The sequence below is a fragment of the Anabrus simplex genome, chromosome 3 (assembly GCF_040414725.1).
Source record: "Anabrus simplex isolate iqAnaSimp1 chromosome 3, ASM4041472v1, whole genome shotgun sequence".
Lineage (NCBI taxonomy): Eukaryota > Metazoa > Arthropoda > Insecta > Orthoptera > Tettigoniidae > Anabrus > Anabrus simplex.
In genome coordinates, this window is record NC_090267.1 from 169267747 (window position 1) to 169292329 (window position 24583).

Genomic DNA, 24583 nt, shown 5'->3' on the forward strand with positions numbered 1-24583 from the left:
AAAGGCGCCTGATGGCGCAATCCGTTTGTCAATATGACGTATCCTTTCGTGGTACTTAATCTCGAAATGAAGGTCTGAAATTATTAACATGCATATACTTTCGTATATCTATATGCAGAGGGGTCCAGAAAAATGTACACACTTTTTGATAGTCAATATTAATGGAACAAAATGACATACCGTTACAATTCTTGCACGGGGGGAAAGTTATTTTATGCGTTGTATATGATCCCCATTAGCAGCCGAACAACGTCGATGCCGCTGAACTGCTGACCGAACTACGGTTTACAGTACCGTTCAGTTTGAATTGCGCCTCGTCAGACCAGATAACCATCCCTGCAAACTGTTCGTCCTCGCAAAGCATGCCTTCAAACCACTCACAGTACTCCATCCTTCGAGCCGTGTCGTCCACGTTCATAGCGTGCAGCGATCTTGGAATGTACACTTTCTACTTTGCAGCCTTCAGAATTCGTCGTACTGTTGATCGGCTTACCCCGATTTCACGTGCAGTCTGATTCACAGATTTTTGAGGCGACCTAGTAAAATGTTGCAACACAGCAGCACTGGAAGCTGGACTTTATGTTTCTGGTCGGCCAGACCGTTTCTTATGCACATCCTGAACAGTACCGCTGGCTTCAAATTTATCCCTAATACGATAAATTGTTGGTGGATGAGTTCCGTACATATTACACCATTGCTGTTGTACCTCCATCATGTTTTCTTACTTCCAGCACCACTTAAATACGGCCTTGCGTTGCTCAAACGACAATCTTACTTCATTCATCGCTGTACTGTGATCCGCCGGAAAACGCTCCAATAAGGATGTATCACGCAAAACTTGTCCGCTAGGCAGCGTGATGGTAATACCTGGTATGCGCTTTCCGCTGCTCGATTGTTTTACATGAGACTTATATGGAGTATTTCTACATTTGCGATCATCGAAACGAAACTTTTGTTTTAAATGCATTAAAATGGAGTTACCATATTCTGCTAATGTTTTAACAACACGGGAAATGGTATAGGTGCAATGACGATTGCGGATTTGGAAGCAGAATTTAAGAAAAGGGGCGAAAAAGGATCCGGAAAAATACAAGAGTTGATTGAAACTACCAGTAAGGAATAAATGCAGCAACTCCTTCTTTTAGTGTTTTTGTTAAGATTGAATTCTTAAAGTACAAATAGCATTTTGAAAACATTCCTAATACGGTATTTTTTCTTTTCTTTGCCGGTTATAGGCGTACACAAGGCACGACATTGGTGTGACAGCAGTGCCTGGGGCTACATCCAGTACGACTGAACTTCATTTCCGTGTAGCGCACGAGTTTCATGATCTTGTTTCGGACCTTAAGACAAATACCGGTATAAAAATTTCAAATTTGGAAGTAATGAGTTATTTCCTGTTCAGGAAGTCTGAAATTGATGGTGCTCCAGTGTCAAATTATAGGTCACTGTGTGATTCAGGGTACCGTACCACACACGGAGTTATGGCTGTTTTCCTACTTTTATATCTTCTTGCTCTCGGAGTTATTTCCAAGGTACCGGTGTCACACCATGAAAATATTGAAGGTTCAACGTTCTCCTTAAGTCTTCGTCTTTCGCCTAAAATTATTGAAATAGGTCATATTAACTTTTAAGAATGTACTTATTATAACATTATTTCTTAATTAGTACTAATTAGCTTACTTACCAGTTTCAGTAATGATATAATCTTCAACTGTAAAATGTTTCGAGCAGACTTTGATATTAGGAGTCATATTTTTATTTCGTAGGTCCTGCCTACGAATCGCATGCAACCACTTTTTACGGAAAGGATCCTGCTTAGGAAATTGATGGTATGAATACAGTCGACCTTGATTTTGGGACATTGGGACACAGCAATAGTCAGGCATCACAATTTTCTTGTCGTCTTTGTTGTCGTAACGATATATTAAATCTTTAACTTCAGCATTTAACTAGGTAACTTCCATTAAAAACACATACAAACAAATGACGATCGACAAGCGCATACCGGGTAATACACGCGAGACATCTATCGGTAGTGTTTCAGTACATCCCCATTGTCGCGCCATTCACGTGACCTTCTCATCTGGACTACGCTACCGCGCAAGAATTGCAACGATACGTTATTTTGTTTCAAAGATATTAACTATCAAAGAGTGTCGATTTGAAGCGGTCTAGAAAGGGGGTCCTACCCAAATCGATAGTGACTTTCGGTAGGAGAAGAGTCTGGAATTGTAAGCAAAACTCCCCTTATCGACGGTGACGAACAATAGGAAAGGGGGCCTACCATTTTGACGGAAACTCGCTAACTCTACTGTAACTGGCATTAGTAAATGGTGCCAGCCAGTGTAATGAAAATTCCTTTCTCGATTTCACTGCTAGTGGATAAGGAAGCCTGCAATTTTGGTCAAAACTCCCTTACTCCATTGTATCCGTCACTAAGCATAGTAGCCCGCCATTATAAACAAAATTCCCCAACTAGATTGTGACTGGTAGTGGGCAAAGTGGCCTGCTATTATAATCGGAACTCCCCAACTTGAATGTGACTGGCAGTAGCAAAGATGACCTGCCGTTATAATGATCACTCCCCTTCTCGACTCTGACTGGCAATAGCAAAGTGTGCCTCTCATTATAATGAAAAGACCCCAAATGTATTGTAACTAGTAAATTAATATGCAAGGAGGTCTGCCATTTTAATCAAAATTCCCAATCTCGATTGTGACTGGCAGTAGGTAATTGTGCTTGCCGTTATAATCAATATTCCGCAACTCGATTGTGAGCTGCATTAGGAAAAGGGGCTTGTTATTATCATAAAACTCCCAACTCCATTGTGAATGGTAGTAGGCAAGTAAACCTGCCATTATAGTAGAAACTCCCAAACTCGATTGTGAATGACAGTAGGAATCGTGGCCTGCCATTATAATCAAAACTCCCAAACGCGCACCTTACATCGTAAAGAGCGTATGGGGACCTCCCCGTGTTTCTCGGATAACGCTGAGAGACATACAATTTAATAAAATCTTACTTTATGCGTGTACATACAGAGAAATACGTTTACAGTGTACAGTAGAATATCGTAGCGAAGTACGGATACATTTGTTACTCTATACTAATATTATAAAGAGGAAAAATGTGTATGTTTGTTTGTAACGAATAGACTCAAGAACTACTGAACTGATTTTAAAAATTACTTCACCTATAAAAAGCTACATTGCCAGTGAGTAACAGGGCCTGTATTTTATTTTCAAAACAATTCGAGGTGGGAGGCACGGGAGGGCGGGGAGATATAAAAATAATAGACTAATATAGGCAAAATATCGAATTTGTCGTATAAGGACGAGACAAAGCTCAATTTAATTCTCTTGACGCAAAGAACAAAACTCGGTAAGCTCTACGGGCCCGAAAACCATGTTTTAAGGCCCTAAAACCAACCATTACGGAGATATTGGCACAACACTACCCCTGCTCTAGAAATCGGATAAAGTAATGATCTGCCGAAACCATGGCAACATCAGCTCCAGGATTCTACAGCAGCAAAATTATCTACAATAAATCACAAAAACCTAACATGTTACAGACTTGAAAATTGATATTTGGAATTCCCTTTAAAAATAAAAGAACACAAATATTCATTTTCAGAAAATCCACTTGGTGGAAGGGGGGGGGGGGGTGAAAAGAAGTGAGGAAGGAATTGAATTATTTATGTGAGGATAGATATATCTCAAACAATGAAAATGTTACAGGCTTTATTTTTGGTACTTGGAATCCCCTTTAAAAATGAACACACTCTTTATGGAAAATCCACTTAAGGGGTGAAAAGAATAAAAAAAAACCTGGTGAATTTTTAAAATTAGTATCTTCTTCTATCGCTGTACCCACACCTGTGGGGTTGCGGGTGCAAACTGTGTCGCACATGTGAACTTGACCCTGTTTTACGGCTGGATGCCCTTCCTAACGGCAACCGTATGTGTAGGGATGTACTCCCTCCGTTTTGATGTACTATTTTCTGTCAAATCATGGAGTAGTAGGATCACTGATGTTATTAGTGCCGGTATTTTGGTCAACTTTTACGATCATTGTAACCATGAAAACAACTTATATACTGTACACAATTGTACAGTGCCCATGACTTGAAAACATTTCTCAACATTTATACTCAGATTCATTATATGATAAGCGACATGAGTGACAAGCCCTGAGAATTATAGTTCTCGATAATTATAGTACCAGTAGTTTCTTTTATGCATCGCGTATTTCCTTGATTATTTGTAATAGTTACGAAATGTCGGATGAAATAAATACATTCAGTAATATTTTTTATTTGTGGTACTATCTAGCGGAAGTATACTTACACTAAACTTGCAGCTTTGTGAAGGGAGCAGGTATATCTAGGTGGGAATGAAGGAAAAACTTGGTAGCAAAAGATCTTAGAGGTCGACGCTAATTAGGCACTAATATTTAGAGGCCCCGATGAAGAAAAGAAGAAGAAGATACACTATAATTCGAAACATGACAAATAATTGCTACTTACTTAAGTAAATACACCAGTGTTATAAATATCTAATGAAGTCAGTCACACCGATAGTATGAGTAACTAAAGCCAGTTTCTGATAACCCGTACGAAAAACGGGTACTTCTGCTAGTTTAGTATAAATCTGTTTTATGTTTTATGCTTTGTTTTCGTTTGACTTCCTATTCAAAAGTCATGCATAAATAAATACATAAATTAAATAAATAAATAAATAAATAAATAAATAAACCAGTACACTTCTTCTTCTGGCACTTTTCCCACAACTTGTGGTGTCGCGTGTGTGAACTATGTGGGACATGTGGATTTGGCCCTGTTTTACGGCAGCTTGCCCTTCCTGACGCCAATCCTAGGTGGAGAGAATTATTCACTATTGCGTGTTTCTGTAGTGGTTGGTTGTGTGATGTGTTGTTTGAATATGAACAGGAGAGTGTTTGGAAGACACGAACACCCAGCTCCCGGGCCAGAAGAATTAATTACACGCGATTAAAATCGTACCCGGGACCCTCTACACCGAACGTCTCAACGTTGACCATTCATCCAAGGACTCGGTCATAAACCACAACACTCTAATTCAGAATTAATGCACTGGTTATGAGTTAAGTCCCTTTCTCGATTTCACTGCCAGTAGGCAAGAGAGCCTGCAATTTTGGTCAAAACTGCAACATTATTATTATTATTATTATTATTATTATTATTATTATTATTATTATTATTATTATTATTTTGCATTGTTTCAGACCGGCCATTTCATTCCTAAGTTCACAAGTATGAATTGGGCCTTCTGTGTTCCCACAACCTGTCGAGAAGAAGATGTCAGCAGCGGGGTGACGGCTTCGCTTGAAAAATTCAATGGCACCTCAGGGTTGCAGTTTGCTGTTCAAGTGGAGAAAGGCATGTGTTACGAGCAGAATGAAAAACGCAGATTACCAGGTGCAACCCAGGCTGTATTGTAAGTACCTAGCAAATATTACTGTTAGACCGCCGTATATTTATACTTACGAATGTTCTATCCGATTGATACTGACATTTTCAGTTCGTCTTATGCAACTTTTGTAAATCCAAGTTTCGCTTTTCTTTGTGTAACTTTCAACTATAACTCTAACCACCCTTACCGAATGAACAGCCGCGTGGTTTGGGGCACGTAGCTGTCAGCTTGCATTCGGGAGGTGGTGGGTTCGAATTCCACTGTCGGCAGCCCTGAAGATGGTTCTGTGGTTTCCCAGTTTCACACCAGGCAAATGCTGGGGCTGTATCTTAATTAAGGCCATAGCCGCTTCCTTCCTACTCCTAACACTTTCCTGTCCCATCGTCGCTGTAAGACCTATCTGTGTCGGTGCAAAGTAAAGCAAGTTGTAAAATAAAGCTTCCTTCCTACTCCTAGCCCTTTCCTATCCCATCGTCGCCATAAGACCTATCTGTGTCGGTACATAAGTATTCATACAGCCTGATATCGACATGAAATTACTACTTGTCTTATGAACACAGTCCATATCACTAAAACATGAACGGAGATGCTCCATCACTAAACATCGTAAACGACACAACTTGAATAAACGGGAAAAAAGTTTGTAATAATAACGAAGTACGTCCTTAGTCTTGATTAACTCAATGACATAAATATCCATACACCTGGTCTGTCCTTCAACTGTAGAGACAGTGGATACGTCCCCCTTCCTATTCAGTGCCCAGCAGTTGTTGACTAGACGTCGATTGGCAGTGCACAGCACTGGTATTTGGTATTGTTTTCTGAATGGGGCGCAAGACCAAGGAAACTACGCTTGCTGAGAGAGAGGTCATGGTACGGTGTTATAATCAAAATAAATCATATTCTAAAATCGCAACTGTAGTACGTAGAAGCCGTGCTGCCGTCCAAAGTGTTATACAGTGATTTAAAACAAACAGAACCCTTGTAGTAGCAAAAGATCAGGCCGACCATACAAACTGACGAATCAAGAAAGGAGGATCGTAGTGAAAACAATCATGAAGAATCCGAAGATAAATACGACGGAATTAAAAGCCCATGCATAAGAATATTATGTAAACAAGTCACAAGAAGAACCATCAGAAGAATCCTTCATCGCGCGGAGTATAAAGCTAGGGTCCTCAGGAAGAAACTCTACATAGTAAGAAAAATCAAGTAGCCAGATTGCAGTTTGCCAATGAGTATGTAGGAAAAGATAATGGATTTTGGAAACGGCCTTTATTTAGTGACGAAAGTAGATTTAATATATTTCACAACGATGGATGAGTGTTGGTCTGGAGAAACCTTATACTGAGCTGGACATCAAAAATATCCAGGCTACTGTGAAGGATGGAGGAGGTGGAGTGGTGGTATGGGGCTGCATGGCAACTTCAGGGGTAGGATGACTGGTTTTCATTGATGGAATTATGGACAGATTTGGTTACCTGATTATATTGAAAGAAAATTTGCACAAGAGTGTCACAAACTGGACATTGGGGAAAATTTCTATTTCCAGCAAGATAATGGCCCCAAAAACAGCGCGGAAATTCTCCGTACCTGGTTGCTCTATCATACACCACACACCCTGAAATCTCCAGCTCAGTTCCCAGACCTCAATCCAATCGAGCATCTGTGGAACGAACTGGGGAAAAGAGTGAGGAACTATGACATTAACTGCAAACGAACTACTACTACTAAACGTTTTCATTCCTCCCCTGAAGGGGGAGGCGGGCCTCCTAGACGGTGACGTCGTCTCTCAGGCCGGGAGATTTGTTACGGTGAAGGAGATGTGCGGAGAAGGTGAGGGGGTGGGCGGCCGTGGCCTATACTACGAACTGTCCCGACATTCGCCTTAGTGCAGGAGAATGGAAAACCACGGAAAACCATCCTCAGGACAGCCGACGGGTGGGGCCAGGCGTGAAGTCCGGTACTGTGCCCCAGGCCCGTCTCCCGAATGCAAAGGCGTAGAGCCACGGTAGAGCCGTGGCCACCTCTCTTCTGCTCGGTTGGCCGGTCAGAGTACAGAGCTGTTGGACCACGGCCAAGCCGTGGCCTCTTAAGTGACGAAACCCAACGGCCGAAACCTACTCTGCATCTACCGACCTCCAAACGAAGGTTAAAGGAACTGTTACTACAAGAATGGAACGCAATTGGTCCTGAAGGAACAAGGAAAGCCGAAACGGCTTACACAAGTCATCTATAACAAAGGAACGCATATCAAGTATTAAGAAACGATTTATTGGAGGTGTTCCTTAAAGAAACAACATACGTTTTGTCTTGTATGAATACTTATGTCCTACATAAAAATTATATTCCAATGCGTTGTATTTTTTAATTTAGTAAGGAATGATTTTGTGTTGATTTTCTGTATATAAATGTTTAAGTCAAGATGTTAATAAACAGATATTCATTACTTAAATACGTTCTCTTGTATAATTAATTCTGATAAAATATTGTTTCCATACAAGCCCATCTGTATGAATACGTAACTTATGTCCCGTACTGTATGTGTGTCGTAGCGACCTAAAGCAAATTCTAATAAAAAGTAATAATCTAACCACCCTTAACTGGCATGCATAAGTAAAAAAAAATGCACTGTATTGTAATTTCATTGACCGACTCCATTATCGCAGATAAAAAATAAAAACATCCCGCAGAGAAATAGGCCATGATGAGAAATTATATTTTGAAATTGCCGTATAAATGCTGTCTAGCAGAGTTGAGTGGCTAGAGAAGAGACAGACGACTAACAACAAATACAACAATAATCAGTCAGTTATTGTTGATATCGCAGGCTTTTTACAGAATTTTCCGTATAAAACCTGACCGCTCTCACGTGGCTGAGTCAAGGCCGACCGGCTGGCTTTCCCCACACCTGCGGCCCACATGGCCACAGCCGACCTGTACTCTGTCTTCACTTCTTAAATTCGTAAATTTGCATATAAGTATAAGAAACTAAACTAAGCTCTTACCTCATAAACAAATGTTGGAAATATCGTCCTTCCGCAGCTAAAGAGGCATTGTACCGGGTAAACACATTTCGATTACCACTATTTAGCTCGGCCACTGTAGTGTTTCTTATTGCAGTTTGTATGTTGTTGTGTGTTGAGTATTCATCCCGTAGGCTGGTTTGATCCTCATAGCTCTGCCAACAGCTATAATCATAGCCTAGCATCACTGACGAGGCATACTAGGGAAATAAGGAGTGAGGTATTTCACATTGTTTTCCCCAAGCTAGAAGTTGCTATTACATATCATTCTGCCAAGCCCACTGAAATGCATGCACCAACTGACCCTATGAGCGATATTTTCACACCATTCGTAACAGGGTCTGGCTGCATAAGGTACTAGCATCGCTCATACCACAGTCACTTTCATATTGTCAAAGCCAAGAATGAGACTGAGACAGATCAATGAAAGTAAAAAATTGAAATGGGAGAAGCAGAAATACTGTAAATGCATTTCTTTCTATACAGTATATAGCCCGTACCAGAAGACATAGCGCACAGTAATCACTACATCTCGCCAGCAAAGGCATTTGCAGTTCGTATGTTTTCATAACGTTCCTCTAATGCGCGTGGATTTTTTAAATATTTTTGGTGTCCTTTGTCTTTCAAGATGCCCCACAAATAAATACCATAGACCGTTAGGACTGGTGAGTGGGAGGACCATAAACCAGCCCTAAAATGTCTTATCTTCAAACACTTCCGTAACTGTATACCGGAACACCTCTGCTGTATGAGCAGTTGCGGAATCTTGTTGAAACCAAGGATAATGATTTTTCTTCTTCCTGAAGGTGACTGAAAAATGGGGTGAGAATGGCACTTCGGTACCGCTCTCTATTTACTGTCTCCTCGTAAAAATTCGGACCAATTATGCATGTTGCTCTAATCGCACACCGAATTCCAATTATCCTGTCATGAAGAATTTCCTCTATACAATGTGGATTTTTAGAACAACAATAGAGAATGCTGTGAGTGCCTAGTCAAATTGAACAACGCCTCGTCTGTAAAGAACACAATATAGGGATCGATTGAACCTTCAGACAGTGATGATAGAAACCACTCGCAATAACGCACTCGTGCTGCGTGATCAGCTGGTTTTAAATTATGATTTATGTGCATTTGTAAGGTTTGAATTGTTGATGAAAAAATGAAATGTCGTAGGCTTTTAGTGCCGGGATATCCCAGGACGGGTTCGGCTCGCCAGGTGCAGGTCTTTCTATCTCACTCCTGTAGGCGACCTGCGCGTCGTGATGGGGATGAAATGATGATGAAGACAACACATACACCCAGCCCCCGTGCCACTGGAATTAACCAATTAAGGTTAAAATCCCCGACCCGGCCGGGAATCGAACCCGGGACCCTCTGAACCGAAGGCCAGTACGCTGACCGTTCAGCCAACGACTCGGACAATTGTTGATGTATGTACAGAAGTCACTGCACTAATTTCGATAGTGATTTTAGTGACGAACGTTGGTGTTTTCCGTCAATTTCGTCCAATTTTCCTTCTGTTAACACTGGAGGGCTTAACCTGTGTTTCTGGTTTAACACTGAATCAGTAGTCTGAAACTTGTTAACACTATCGTGTTGAAGTTCTGAAAGGAGGCAATTGCCCGGGGAATCTCCTGATAAACTCCGCACGAACACGACGACCTGATTCGTATTTGCAAAAACATTTATATACAAAAATACGTTGTTCTTCCCATCTCCGCAAACGAACGCCGACTGCTGACTATAGAGTGGGAAGTGAAGGACAGAGGGGGAAGCTAGCTAGTCTGCCGGCCTTGGCTCAGCCACGAGCGAGCGGTCTGGTTTTGTAAGAGAATTTGCGTACTTTATTTTCTTCTGACTCAGCGATATTAGAGCATTCGACGCTTAAACTTTTTAATCCCTGTCCTGTTTCTGTATTACCTTTTCCCTACATTCTTCGAGTGATCATCCCTTCATGATTTTCTTTTCATTTCAACAGTCATCTTCCCGAACTTCCTGATGTATAGGACTAATGAACATGCGCCTTGTCAGTGTCTAAATTCAACCTGAAATCAACCACCACCATAACCAGCTAGCTCGTTTGTGACGACAACTGAACAATATTTCCACATCAGAGATAAAAATTAGAAATTGGTGAGTATCTGCATTGTACGGTAAAAAAGTGTCAGATAAAAAAAGATTTTAAACTTGTCTCTATCAATATTATTATGTACATTCAACCGGACAAAAATTGACCGTACCAGAAAATGACTTTGCTTCAAAATCCTTTTGTTTGAAATGTATGTATGTATGTATGTATGTATGTATGTATGTATGTATGTATGTATGTTCAGTCCGTCAGCGATTCCGCGGTGGGAATCTCAACAGCTCTGCCATCAGCTGTCATAGATGGCCTAGGCATCACTGAAGAGGCGTGCTAGGGAAATGAGGAGTGAGGTAGTTTCCCGTTGCTTTCCTCACCGAGCCAGAGTTGCTTTTAGATATCAGTCTGCCAAGCCCACTGAAATGCATACACCAACCGACCCTATGAGCAACATTTTCACACCATTCATAGCAGGGACTGACTGCATAAGGATTGGCATTTCTAGCATCACTCATACCTCAGTCACTTTCATATTGTCAAACCCAAGGATAAGACAGAGACAAATAAAATTGCTCTAGCCTATACCAGAAGAGATAGTTCACTGTAAACACTAGGTACTGCCAGCAAAGGCATTTTGTTTGAAATAGGATTACCCTATTGTGCAGGTGGCAGGATTGCAAAGTATCATTTCTTCGGCCTCCAGCCATCCACAGTTTACGAATATCCTCATCTTTCGAGAATGTATCATCATCATTACAAATCGATTTCCTCATTTCTGAGTGTCGTGACCCCACCAGCTTAGCTAGTCACATCTCTGCCGTAGCTTCGCCATCCCGGACGATCTTCCGTTTTCCTTAGGGCACGTTGGAAAAGTAAACCGGTGACAGTATTCACTTGTCCATACATCTCATCCTTCCCCCGTGGTCTAATGCCCTCAACCTTCCCTTCCGTGATTAAATTCCTGAGATTTTCTCCAGGTCATCTCGCAATGTGTCCAAAGAACTGCAATATTCTTTCATTGATAGACTACGAGAAAAAAGCCGTTTCATCTCCTGAAGAATGGACGCAATGGTTTTTCTTGCGGTCCAAGGCAAACGTACTATTCTATGCCAGCACCATATTTCAAAGGCATCGATGCGTTTTCTGTGATTGCACAGCCATATGAGAAAACAGACAATACAGGGGTTTCGACGAGACGGAATGAATACAATTAAAATATTACTTTGCTGGACAATTTTTGTGCCGTCTTTTAGACAGAACATATATTCCTTCATAATTGCGAATATCTCCTTTATCATTCCGCATAGGGAAAAATGCATGAAACATAAAATATCGAAAATTATATTTTGCACAATCTTTAATATGCACTTTTATATAAAAGTCGTTTTTCAGTCTGTCGAAATACGAAATGTAATGCTGAGTACACCACAACATACCAGTAAAAATGACAAATTATAGCGGCCTCAACGTAGGAAAGTGTCGCTGAGGGAGGTGGTGGTGATTATTGTTTTAAGAGGAAGTACAACTAGGCAACCATCCTCTATATAACACTAATCAGAGGGAAAATATGGAAGGGGTCCGACACTTCGAAAAATGAAGATATCGGCCAAAGGAAGACAAGGGCCACGAAGGGCGTGAAAATGAAAGACTCCCTAGCCCTCGCAAACCTAATAGCGTCGGGGTCGGAAAAGAACAAGAGTTGACCAAGGGAGGTCGGACATGATAGATGAAAGTGAGGAGCCTGGCACAAGTAAGTGGAAGAAATGCCAGGACTCAGCTGAGGGCCCCGTGGTCGCCAACCCACGCTCCAAAGTTCAGAGCCCCTGGGGCCCCTTTTAGTCGCCTCTTACGACAGGCAGGGAATACCGTGGGTGTTATTCTACCGCCCCCACCCACAGGGGTATCGCTGAGGAAAAGCGGTCGGACTCAGCTGTCATTTAGAAATAACGTAGACCTCTGGATCTCAGGCAACTATTGTACTGCGGTTGAATAAATAAGAAAGAATAAAAAACAGCGTCATGTTATGTGAAAAATCATAAAACTTGGAATTCATTAGGAGTTTCTTGTTAAAAGTGATGACGTTTTAATTTTCCGTCAGTCTTCTTCTTCTTCTCTTCCTACCGCTTTTCCCACACCTGTGGGGTCGCGAGTGCGAACTGCGTCGCACATGTGGATTTAGCCCTGTTTGACGGCCGGATGCCCAACCCTATATGGAAGGATGTAATCACTATTGCGTGTTTCTGTGGTGGTTGGTAGTGTAGTGTGTTGTATGAATATGAAGAGGAGAGTGTTGGGACGGATACAAGCACCCAGTCCCCGAGCCAGAAGAATTCATCAGAACCGACTAACATCCTCGACCCGGCCGGGAATCGAACTCGGGACCCTCTGAACCGAAGGCCATTACGCTGACCATTCAGCCAACGAGTCGGACTTTTGGTTCAACTTGATGAATGTCAAACGCTTTGTTTCAATCTTGACATTTTCCGTCAGTAACAGACTATGACTTCTGACCTATTTAATCCATCAGGACGCATATCAGCATAGCATAAAAGTCCAAACAAAATTTTAATTTCCTTTTGACTGAATGTTGAGATGTGTCTTTTCTCTCTACCGTAACTATACTACACTATACTACTCGAAAAGTGTCTAAACCAGGGCCTCTCTCATGCGTGCAAACCAATGCGCAGAGGTACTCAGCTCGGTTCGGACCAGCGTTTTGTCTCGAGACGACTCGGCTAAGCTCGGCTCAACCCTGCTCGGATGGTAGAGCGCTGCACAGCAAGTGAGGAAGGGGGGAGACGGGCGGAGCGTGTGAGACAGAAGTAGGGAAAGAGAGTCCGACTCGTTGGCTGAATGGTCAGCGTAGTGGCCTTCGGTTCAGAGGGTCTCGGGTTCGATTCCCGGTCGGATCGGGGATTTTAACCTTCATTGGTTCATTCCAGTGGCTCGGGGGATGGGTGTTTGTGCTGTCCCCAACATCCCTGCAACTCACACACCACACATAACACTATCCTCCACCACAATAACACGCAGTTACCTACACATGGCAGATGCCGCCCACCCTCATCGGAGGATCTGCCTTACAAGGGCTGCACCCGGCTAGAAATAGCCACACGAAATTATAGGGAAAGAGAGAGACAGTCCTACTGCTGTAAATCGAGGAGTATGGGTCTGCACTCTGGTCAACCTAGCGAAGTCATCTTTTGCACCTTGCGCCGCGCAGTGCACTGGTGTATGCACCCTGAGAGGCCCTGGCCTAAACTATACTTCTTTTTACATCCTCTGCTTCACCACGTCCGGCACTCAGCTTAGTGACCTTTAAGCCAAAACTATTTCACTCCTTTTAATAATTTCATACCTTAACTCATAATTGGAGATATTCATAGTTAAGCAGTGTATGCCTACAATTTGCATGGATGGTTAACCGCAACATTTCACGGGAGCTGAATAGATTTCACAAACATCAACACATGGAATCGGTGTGAACGATCCAACTACATTACACAACACTACAGCATACATTTTTAAGAATGCCACTCCAAAGCTGAATTTGCCTGTTCACTGCGAACTGCGAACGCAAAATCAACGAGAAAATTAAAAATCACTCTGATTACCTTACGGGCTAGAAATAACCTAAGACTGGCATCAACATACAGACATACCACCAGCTCGAATAACACGAATGCTAGCAAAATATCAAGCAATAACGACTGTCTGGGGGAGTCTATTAGGATACTAGCAAGAGGTAGAAGACAAAATATCCGTTCGACCAAGAAATATTAATCATTATTTTTGCCATGGGTAAAATGTACCCGGTCACCTCCTAATGAGTTACCAAAGAAGATTTAAATGTGTCAGTTTTATATCATGTTGGCCCAAAGGTAAGGAAACAGAGGTAACGATATAAAAACCAGTAATTTCTTGCGAAGAAAAATATGAAAGGAAAATTAAAAATGCCAATGACCTGCTAAAATGTGTCAAACCTATACTTTAAATTATAAGTGCTCGTAGCGTAACTATAAAATAATTCCAATAATTCTAACATAATATATTCACTTATATCCCGTTAGTCGCTGGCTTATCCATTTACTTAGGAGCAGCTTATACATGGCTCACTGTCAGAATAGATCACGGTGGGAGAAAAGATATGCCTGCGCATGCCCGAGCCAGACACCTACCTATCTTGAAGCCACTGTATTGTTACGTGCCAGCCCTGTTGTAACCCCTTTCGGTACTTCCTGGAAGGGACTAGTGAATCAGCCGACCGGGAGCTCCCAGCGGGCCTGAAGGGCATGGCTGGTATTTCCGTGGAATGTTCTCGACGGCTGACTTACCTGTGATTTTTTTTTTTTGATTCAACAGGAATGTTCCGTCTCTAGCTATCTCCCGAAGGTCCTAGTTCCCATCAAACGAGCTATAAAAAGGAAGGCTAGCCGCGGAGAATCGGTCAATGTTGGGCTCCGTGGTGGAGTCTGTTTGAGACCCAGTGTGTTGGGGTTCGGTAGCTGGGCTGAGGGCAACAGAGATGTCGGCTGTCGCTAGTGTTCCACCGAGGTCTGAACGAGGAGCTGTCGTTGTGTGTGTCGGAGTGTCAAGTGAATAGCTGGACGGCAGACAACATGCGGAACGGAAGACTGTGTACTACCCTAGATTACTGTGTGTTTGTGTATTTATGTGGACTGGGGATCGCCATGAGCCAGCCAGGGAAGCCGTTATCGTGAATATGACGGTAAATGGACCTGTGCTAATATTCGCTGTTGTGAGTATCGTCCTGCTGTAGAATACTGTTGAGCTATGTGACTATGCGAATTACTGGACTGTCTCTGAAGTCGAACAACCGAACAGTCATCGTGCCTTGTCTAGCCTGTAGCCCTGTGTTCAAATCTAGCGGTCTACACACAGCTACTGTACGAGATGACTGGACTTAGGGACGTGAAAGTAAGGATTCTAGCCGTCCGCAGGTAATTCCTACCGGCCGGGACTCCCTGGTGTGTGCACATAAGAGGGACTTTTAAATAGCAAGTAGTAAGTGTGGCCATTCATAGCTGAATAGACGTGTATGTGTGTGTGTGTGTGTGTGCATTTATTTTGTCTTCCTGAAATAAATTGGAGTAATGAAACGATGGAGTTTTATTCGTTATGGTGTACTGTGTTACATTTGGAAATTTCAACGGACTGAAAAGCTTGCTAGTTATTTATCATCATCATTTACATTTACTAGACTACTGATCTGCATTTAGGGCAGTCGCCCAGGTTGCAGATTCCCTATCTGTTGTTTTTCTAGCCTTTCCTTAAATGATCGCAAAGAAATTGGAAAATTATTGAACATTTCCCTTCGTAAGTTATTCCAATCCCTAACTCCCCTTCCTATAAACGAATATTTGCCCCAATTTGTGCTCTTCAATTCCAACTTTATCTTCATATTGTGATCTTTCCTACTTTTAAAGACACCACTCGAACTCATCTACTGATGTCCTCCCACGCCATCTCTCCTCTGACAACTCGGAACATACCATTTAATTGAGCAGCTCGTCTTCTTTCTCCCAAATTTTCCCAGCCCAAACTCAGGTAAGTCAACTTCCTTCAGAACTCAGAAGAAACGAAACATTAATTTCAAAATGTTACTAGATAATTAAAAAAAATCATATGTTTTGAATAACTGAAGGTCGGAATGTAGTAAATGAATTATGCTTGGACCGATGCCCAGTGTATCACCGCTAACTCGATTACGACATTAAGAGTGCGGAGACGGACAGGCTAGCGAATAAAATTATCACCCTTCAAGAATAATGGAAGTCGCAACCTCCCTGCCTTCAACGGAAGATGTCTAGAACAGAAAGGGTGTTACAACGAGGACCTTAGAGGTAAAAGACTTCCCCAATCCCACCTAGAATGGCCTAAGATTTCTGCAGAAGAACGGCTAAAAAGAAATCAAAGGCTAAGGAATATCTCGTAGGAAAGGAAGGAGCAAGGAAAACTACAGCTTGAAGATGGAATGAAGGACCATTGTGCTTTCTAGCACATATGTCTATGTCAGTTATTATTATTATTATTATTATTATTATTATTATTATTATTATTATTATTATTATTATTATTATTATTATTATTAGCGAATTCTCCCAATATTGGAAGGCGTTAACCAAATAACTCAGTCAATTCTTCTGTGGGTTCTCCTTGCTTTTCCAATCGGTTTTCATTATCTCCGAGAAGGCTTGTTTACGTTCTTCCGACCACTTTGGTCTGTATTGTTTTTGTTGTGGTTGCTCCGATGTAGCCTCCCAGTTGTCTAATTTGTGTCTAAAGATTTCTCTTTCTAGACTGTCCGTTGAACTTATGTTTGCGTTTTTAGGTCCTTTCGAAGTTCGTTAAGCCAGGGTGTTGAGTTTTTAAGCGAGGTTACATAATCTATTATCCTTTTCGTCAATCGATTTTCTGGTAATCTAGTCAGATGGCCGAAGAATTTCATTCGTCTTTTCCTAATGTCACTTTCGATGTTTGGAGACTTTTCTGTTGTTTTGATTGATTGTAACCTGTAACCATCTTGGGTGTATCTTGCTCCTAAGATTTTCTTAATGATATTCCTCTCTTCCTTTTTGATTTCTTCAAGTTCTTGTTCAGTGTCAGTGTTTCACTTGCGTAAAGGACTGTTGGTTTCATGACAGTGTTGTAATGCCGAAATTTTGTATGACTTGACATGAATTTTTTGTTGTAGATGTTTTGAACTAACCCTAATGCTCTTTTACTTTTTTGGAGACGAGTTAGTTGTGAGATCTTTTCAAGCCCTGTCGGCTCGATAAAATTCTCCGAGGTATTTAAAGTAAGGAACTCTGTCAATTGTGTGTTGTTCTCAGGATCTTGATAACTATCTTTGAACATAAGAATTTAGTTTTCTCAAACGATATTTGCAGTCCCACCTTTGCTGCACTTTCTTCAAGTATCTCGTGCTGTTTAACGGCAGATTCCTCATCCTCTGTTAGTATCGCTAGACCATCTGAAAAAGCGAGGTATGGTATGTAGAGGTTATCTTTGGGAAAGCCCAGACGGATTGTCTTCCAAAACTCAAATTTCTTGAGTTTTCCCCATTCTTCAATAACCTTGTCTAGGACGATGTTGAAAAGAATAGGAGGCAGTTCACCGCCTTGTCTCACACTTGTTTGAATGTTGAAGAGTTTTGAGATTTCCCCCATAAATTTTACTTTAGATTTCGTGCCCGCCAGCGATTGTTTTATAACTTCTCGAGACTCGGCATCCAGCCCCTCTCTTCTAAAATTTGGAACAGTGAGGACCCGTCAGTCGAATCGTAAGCCTTTTTGAAATCTACAAATATTCATATGAGGGGTTTTTGTCTGAGAGGTCGCATTTTGAGTATGGTTTTGAGGTTAAAAATTTGTTCGGGGCATGGCTCATTTGGTCTGAATCCTGATTGATATTCAGCTAATTTGGGTTGTAATTGCTTATGTGTTTTTTGCAAGAGACATGCTGATAAAATTTTGTAGGTGACAGATACAAGACAGATCACTCTATAATTATTTAAATCTGATTTATCACCTCTTTTATGTAGTGGATGGATTAAAGCAATCTTCCAGTCATCCGGGAGATTTTCAGTTTTCCAAATGTTTTGAATCATTTGTGTAATTTCTCTGAGTGAATTTGGACCTACATTTTTCAAACGTTCAGCTATCAATCAATCAATCAATCAATCAATCAATCAATCAATCAATCAATCAATCAATCAATCAATCAATCAATCAATCAATCAATCAATCAATCAATCAATCAATCAATCAATCAATCAATCAATCAATCAATCAATCAATCAATCAGTCACTATTGATCTGTATTTAGGGCAGTAGGGCAGGGGGCAGATTCCCTATCTGTTGCTTTCCTAACATTTTCTTGAATGATTTCAGATAAATTGGAAGTTTATTGAACATCTCCCTTAGTAAGTTATTCCGATCCCTAACACCCCTTCCCTTAAACGAATATTTGCCCCAATTTGTCCTCTTGAATTCCAACTTTATCTTCCTATTGTGATAATTCCTACTTTTAAAGACACCTCTCAAACATATTCGTCTACTAATATCATTCCACGCCATCTCTCCATTAACAGCTCGGAACATACCACTTAGTCGAGCAGTTCGTCTTCTCCCAAGTCCTCCCAGCTCAAACTTTGCAACATTTTGGTAAGGCTACTCTTTTCTCAGAAATCACCCAGAACAGATCGAGCTGCTTTTCTTTGGATGTTTTCCAGTTCTTGAATCAAGTAATCCTGGTGAGGGCCCCATACACTGGAACCTTACTCTATTTGGGGTCTTACCAGAGACTTATATGCCCTCTCCTTTACATCCTAACTACAACCCCTAAGCACCCTCATAACATTGTGAAGAGATCTGTACCCTTTGTTTACAATCCCACTTATGTGATTACCCCAATGAAGATTTTTCCTTAAATTAACACCTAGGTACTTACAGTGATCCTCATAAGGAACATTCATCCCATCAAAGCAGTAATTTAAAACTGAGAGGACTTTTCCTATTTGTGAAACTCACAACCTGACTTTTAACCCCGTTTTTCACCATACCATTGCCTGCAGTCCATCTCACAATATTATCGAGGTCATTTTCCATTTGTTCACATTCTTGCAAAAAGCCTTTTCTCTGATTCCAATTCTTTACTCATATCATTTATGTATGTAAGAAGACATAAAGGTCCAATACTACTGCCTTGAGGAATTCCCCTCTTAATTATTATAGGGTCAGATAAAGCTTCGCCTACTCTTATTCTCAGAGATTTATTTTTTAGAATATAGCAACCCATTCATTCACTCTTTTGTCTAGTCTAATTGTACTCATTTCTGCCAGTAGTCTCCCATGATGCACCCTATCAAATGCTTCAGACAGTTCAATCCCGATACAGGCCATTTGACTTCCTGAATCCAAGATATCTGCTATATCTTGCTGGAATCCTGCAAGTTGAGCTTCAGTGGAATAACCTTTCCTAAACCCGAACTGCCTTCTATCGAAACAGTTATTAATTTCGCAAACATGTCTAATATAATCAGAAAGAATGCTTCCATAAAGCTTACATGAATGCATGTCATACTTACTGGCCTGTAATTTTCAGCTTTATGTCTATCACCCTTTCCTTTGTACACAGGAGCTACTATAGCAACTCTCCTTTCATTTGGTATAGCTCCTTCATGCAAACAATAATAATCAAATAAGTACTTCAAATATGATACTGTATCCCAACCCATTGTCTTTAGTATATCCCCAGAAATATTAATTCCTGCCGCTTTTCTAGTTTTCAACTTTTGTATTTTATTGTAAATGGCATAATTATCGTAGGTAAATTCCGTCCTCCCCTTATGCTTCGTTGTTTTAAGTGTCTTGATGTGTAACTAAATTTCTTCTTTTGTTGGTGGTGACGAATTTTCTAGTGTGATTTTTGGCTGTATTTTCTTGACTCTATCTGTAGGTTCTGGACAATTTAAAAGCTGTGAAAAATACGTGGCTAGTTCTTGGCTATTTTCTGTATTCGTTAAGGCCATTTTACCATCTTGTTTCCGAAAGCAAAGGTTTTGTGGAGAAAATCCTTTAATTTGGTTCGCGAAGGTATTCTAAAAATCGTGCGTGTTATAATTTTTAAAATCGTCTTTAATTGATTTCAGTTGACTTTTGACGTATTTCCGTTTATTTTATCTGAAAATCTTTGATGATTGTTTTCGAACCTCGAAAAATTTCTTCTGTGTTTCTTCTGATTTCTTGCAATTGTAGTTTTGAAATGCTTTTTCCTTTCTTCTAGTGCGCTCACACATTCTTGACTCCACCAAGGGTGTTTTTGGTTTTTTGTGAAGAGGGATGAGATCTTTCGCTGCTTTGATGGTCTAATTTTGAAATTTCTCCCAATTTTCTGCAGGTTGTTCTTCCCATTATTGTGTTATTTTGGAGTCTTTGATTTTTTGTAGTTCAGATTTTGGGATTACCGGCGTTTTCTTTTGAATTTTCTTTTGGGTGTGAATTTAATTTTGATCCTGTTTAAATGATGTTCCGAATCGATGTTAGCACCTCTGCGCACTTGCACATCATGAATTTCCTTTTGATAATCGTATGGTATTTGCCACATGATCAATCTGAAATTCTAAATGGTGGAAGGGTGATCGCCTTAATTTTAGGAATGTTTCTGGACTGAAGTTGGCATAACTTTCAAGTTGTTTTGTTGACATAACCCATTGATACGAGTACCATTATTACTGGTGAACCTGTGTGCCGGAGAGTCTCCCACAGTCTTCTTTTATTTGCGTTCCCTGCCAATGTGTGCATTCAAATCACCCAGTAGAATTTTCATATCATCTTTTGGTATTTTGGCCATCTCTGTTTCAAATTCTTCCCAGAATCTTTCCGTTTTTCTGGCACTTTCTTATTGTCATCATTTGATAGTGCATGGATATTAATGAAGGTGTAGCTTTTGTTGGTGTGTTTGATTCTTAAAATCTTAACCCTATTGTTGATGGGTTTCGCCTCTTTTATGGGTTCTAAAACTTTCTTGTCTACAATGAAGGTCATGCCAAATAGTGCTGCTCCCTTGCCAATGTTCTTGTTTGTTCCACTTTTGAAGCTTCTGTATTTATTGTACTCTATAGTTTTTGAATCTGTGAAACGTGTTTCTTGCAGGGCCAGAATTTGGATTTTCTGCTTCGTGAGTTCTGTTGTGAGATTGTATAGTTTTCCTGTTTGAATCAGTATATGAATGTTGAAAGTGCCAATGTAAGTGTGTGTTTTCTGTGGAAGTTTACAAGAGCACTCCGACTTGCTCTCTTGTAGAAGTCCAAGCTCCCCGGAATCCGAATGCTTGGTTGCCACTTTAGCGTGGGGTAATGTTGTCTTTACTTATACGAGTCATGATTGTTTGTAATCAATCTTCTAGCTATCGCTAGTGGTTTAGAACAAGGGAGCACGTTGACAAGCCGCACCTCTGGTGAACAGACGCTGACCACTTTGCCGCTTGCTTCAAGTCAGACGCAAAGAGGTTTTGTATCGGTTCTTCCATTTCTGCCATTGGGATATATCCTCTTCTGCCGTCGAGGCAGTTGACAGTTTTTCTCAGGTGATCCACGAGTGCTTATTTGGCTAAGCCTTATTCACATCTGTTCTGCATATCTACAGGAACTTCTCCTACAAGCCATTGGGACGCACCGTGTCGGGGTTGAGGTGCCTCCACCCCAGTGTCTCACGCAGAATTGTGCTTAGGTCTTACTCTTTCAGTTCGGAGCTAAACCCCCACGTAATATGCTGTCCAGTATAAAAGCCTCATATTGCCCGTCTTAAAGATGGCTGACAGTACTGGCAGGCTGTGTGTCCTAGGCAACGCCGAGATAGTGCATATCTTTTTCGTGGTTTCCATGGGAGTAATTACAAAAGAAACAAAATGTGTGACAATTAGGGCAAAGATTTCAGCCATATATAACTAGTGACTCTCTAGGTAGTGTTATCTCTGGAACAAATGTAACAATTCACAAGATGGTTGACATTTTCAGCACTAAATTAATAATATACATGGCCCTAAAACATTGGATAACACTAACACAAACTTATCACTCAAAGTAAAGCCACAAATATACCTTGGAAGGCACGAACGAAGCGCAGGTCTTCTGTATAAGTGGATATAAGCCGCAGCACCGTTATACACGATCTCACCTTCTGGGTACGGCTATTATTATCATTATTATAATTATTATTATTATTATTATTATTATTATTATTATTATTATTACCGAGCTCGATAGCTGCAGTCGCTTAAGTGCGGCCAGTATCCAGTATTCGGGAGATACTAGGTTCGAACCCCACTGTCAGCAGCCCTAAAGATGGTTTTCCGTGGTTTCCCATTTGCACACATTAATTAAAGACACGGCCGCTTCCTTCCCACTCCTAGCCCTTCCCTGTCCCATCGTCGCCATAACACCTATCTGTGTCGGTGCGACGTAAAGCAACTAGCAAAAAAATTATTATTATTATTATTATTATTATTATTATTATTATTATTATTAAAGTTAAAGTTTTCACGTCCCACTAACATTTTTTCATGATTTCTGAAAATGACTAGGCACTGGTTTTTGTTCCGCACGAATTCTTTAACGTATCAATAGGTCTACCGACACAAGCCTGGCACATTTGAGTACCGTCAAATACCATCGGACTGAGCCAGGATCGAGCACACTAGCTTGATCTCAGAAATAAAAATATATTTAAATGTCTTATGAATTGGATCCTTGCATCCGGGAGATAGAGGTTTCGAATCCCACTGTCGGCAGCCCTGAAGATGGTTTTCCGTGGTTTCCCATTTTCACATCAGGCAAATGTTGGGGCTGTACCTTAATTAAGTCCGCGGCCGCTTTCTTCCAAATCCTAGCCTTTCCTATCCCATCGTTGCCATAAGACCTATCTGTGTTGGTGCGACGTAAAGCCCCTAGCAAAAAAAAAAAAAAATGAAATGCATCCAACGAAATGGGCTTGATAAATAAAAATAAAGGACAAGCCAGAGAGAAAATATTAGAACATAGGTTAATACAGAATAGATATAGACTAGTTATAACAAATGAGAGATCTATTGAAACGCGAAGAGCAGACATTAGGGCTACATCATGGTTGTTAAGTAGGACGCTATATTTCAGACCCGGTCTAGAAAGCCAATAATAACGGCCGAGAGGATCCGTCGTGCTGACCAGACAACACCTCGTAATCTGCAGGCCTTTGGATTGAGCAACGGTCGCTTGGTAGGCCAAGGCTCTTCAGGGTTGTAGTGCTATGGGGTTAGGTTATATTTCAGAATATGGAATAACATGGAAAGGAAATTATAGGACCTACAGAAGAAAGGAAAATCTTAAGGAAGATTCTCGGATCGGAGAAAATAACGACGGTACATAGCGGAGAAGGTGAAATGAAGGCCTAAAAGAGCTGGTACCGACAGGCTAGCGAACAAAATTACCATCCTCCAAGAGAAACGGAAATCACAACCTACCTACCTGCATTCGGGAAGTTCACCAGGACTTGAGAAGGAACGTCTGCGAAGAGAAGAAAAGACTAACCAGCAAACCAAGTTTCTCATGGTCCGCAGTAGACCCAACTCGCAAAAAAAAAAGAAGAAGAAGAAGGAAGATAACTAGATAAGGGATTTTAAATGTAGTATGTTCGGCTACTCAACACAGATTATATCATACAGGTTTCACTCATACTAAGTACACGAGGCTGTTGAGGATGATGTCTCAATACACAATTCATGAAGAAACATCAAAACCTTCATACAGACTTGGTTATATTGTTCGAGTCATGTAGTAATATGTTCGCATTCAGGAGGTAGTAGATTCAAACCCTACGGTCAGCAGCCCTAAATTTTTCCGTGCTTTTTCCATTTTTACACTAGGTAACCACCAAGGCTGTACCTAGACTAAACCCTCGCAATCCTAGCTCTTTCCTATCCCAGCGTTGCCGTAAACCTACAAGTTAATGTAACGTTAGACCACCTTTTGTCCTTTTTCCTCCCATTTAAGAACAAATTACGAAACCCTTTGCAGATGAATAAGGCAGTCTCGTTGCTTTAAATCTGTGGTATTTTATAATTCATGTAATTTATAGATTCGTGTGCCTAAGGTGATGTTAAGAAACGGTCTTGTTTACAGGTCAGTGTTCGGGCTGCTGGCAATAGTCGCTGTAGTCGCCACCATACGGGACAGGAACGCCAAGTCTCACTCCCCTAGGTGTGAAGGTAAGACGTCATTCATGTTCTCCTAAAAACGGAAACTCCTTACACTGCGTCTATGACCCAATTAAAATCGGGATTCTTAAACAGAATGTACGAAAACTGCTGTCCAATATTCATAAAGGGGATATGAACAATTAAAATGAGGATAGGAACCAACCATCTAAATTGAAAATTTGCATTCCGATTCAACTGTGGAAACTAATGTTGTTTTAGACTAGTTTTGCGGCCCAAATATCCAAAACATTACCTTGAAA

General features: G+C 40.9%; 1 protein-coding gene across 1 annotated transcript in view; it reads left to right on the forward strand.

Annotated features, from left to right (window-relative positions):
• LOC136866115 (nose resistant to fluoxetine protein 6) overlaps window positions 1-24583 on the forward strand; it is a 196728-nt gene that overhangs the window by 126818 nt on the left and 45327 nt on the right. The window contains exons 4-5 of the mRNA XM_067142797.2: window positions 5269-5480; window positions 24247-24332. Of these exons, the coding sequence (XP_066998898.2) occupies window positions 5269-5480; window positions 24247-24332 (298 nt within the window). The remainder of the gene's footprint in view (window positions 1-5268; window positions 5481-24246; window positions 24333-24583) is intronic.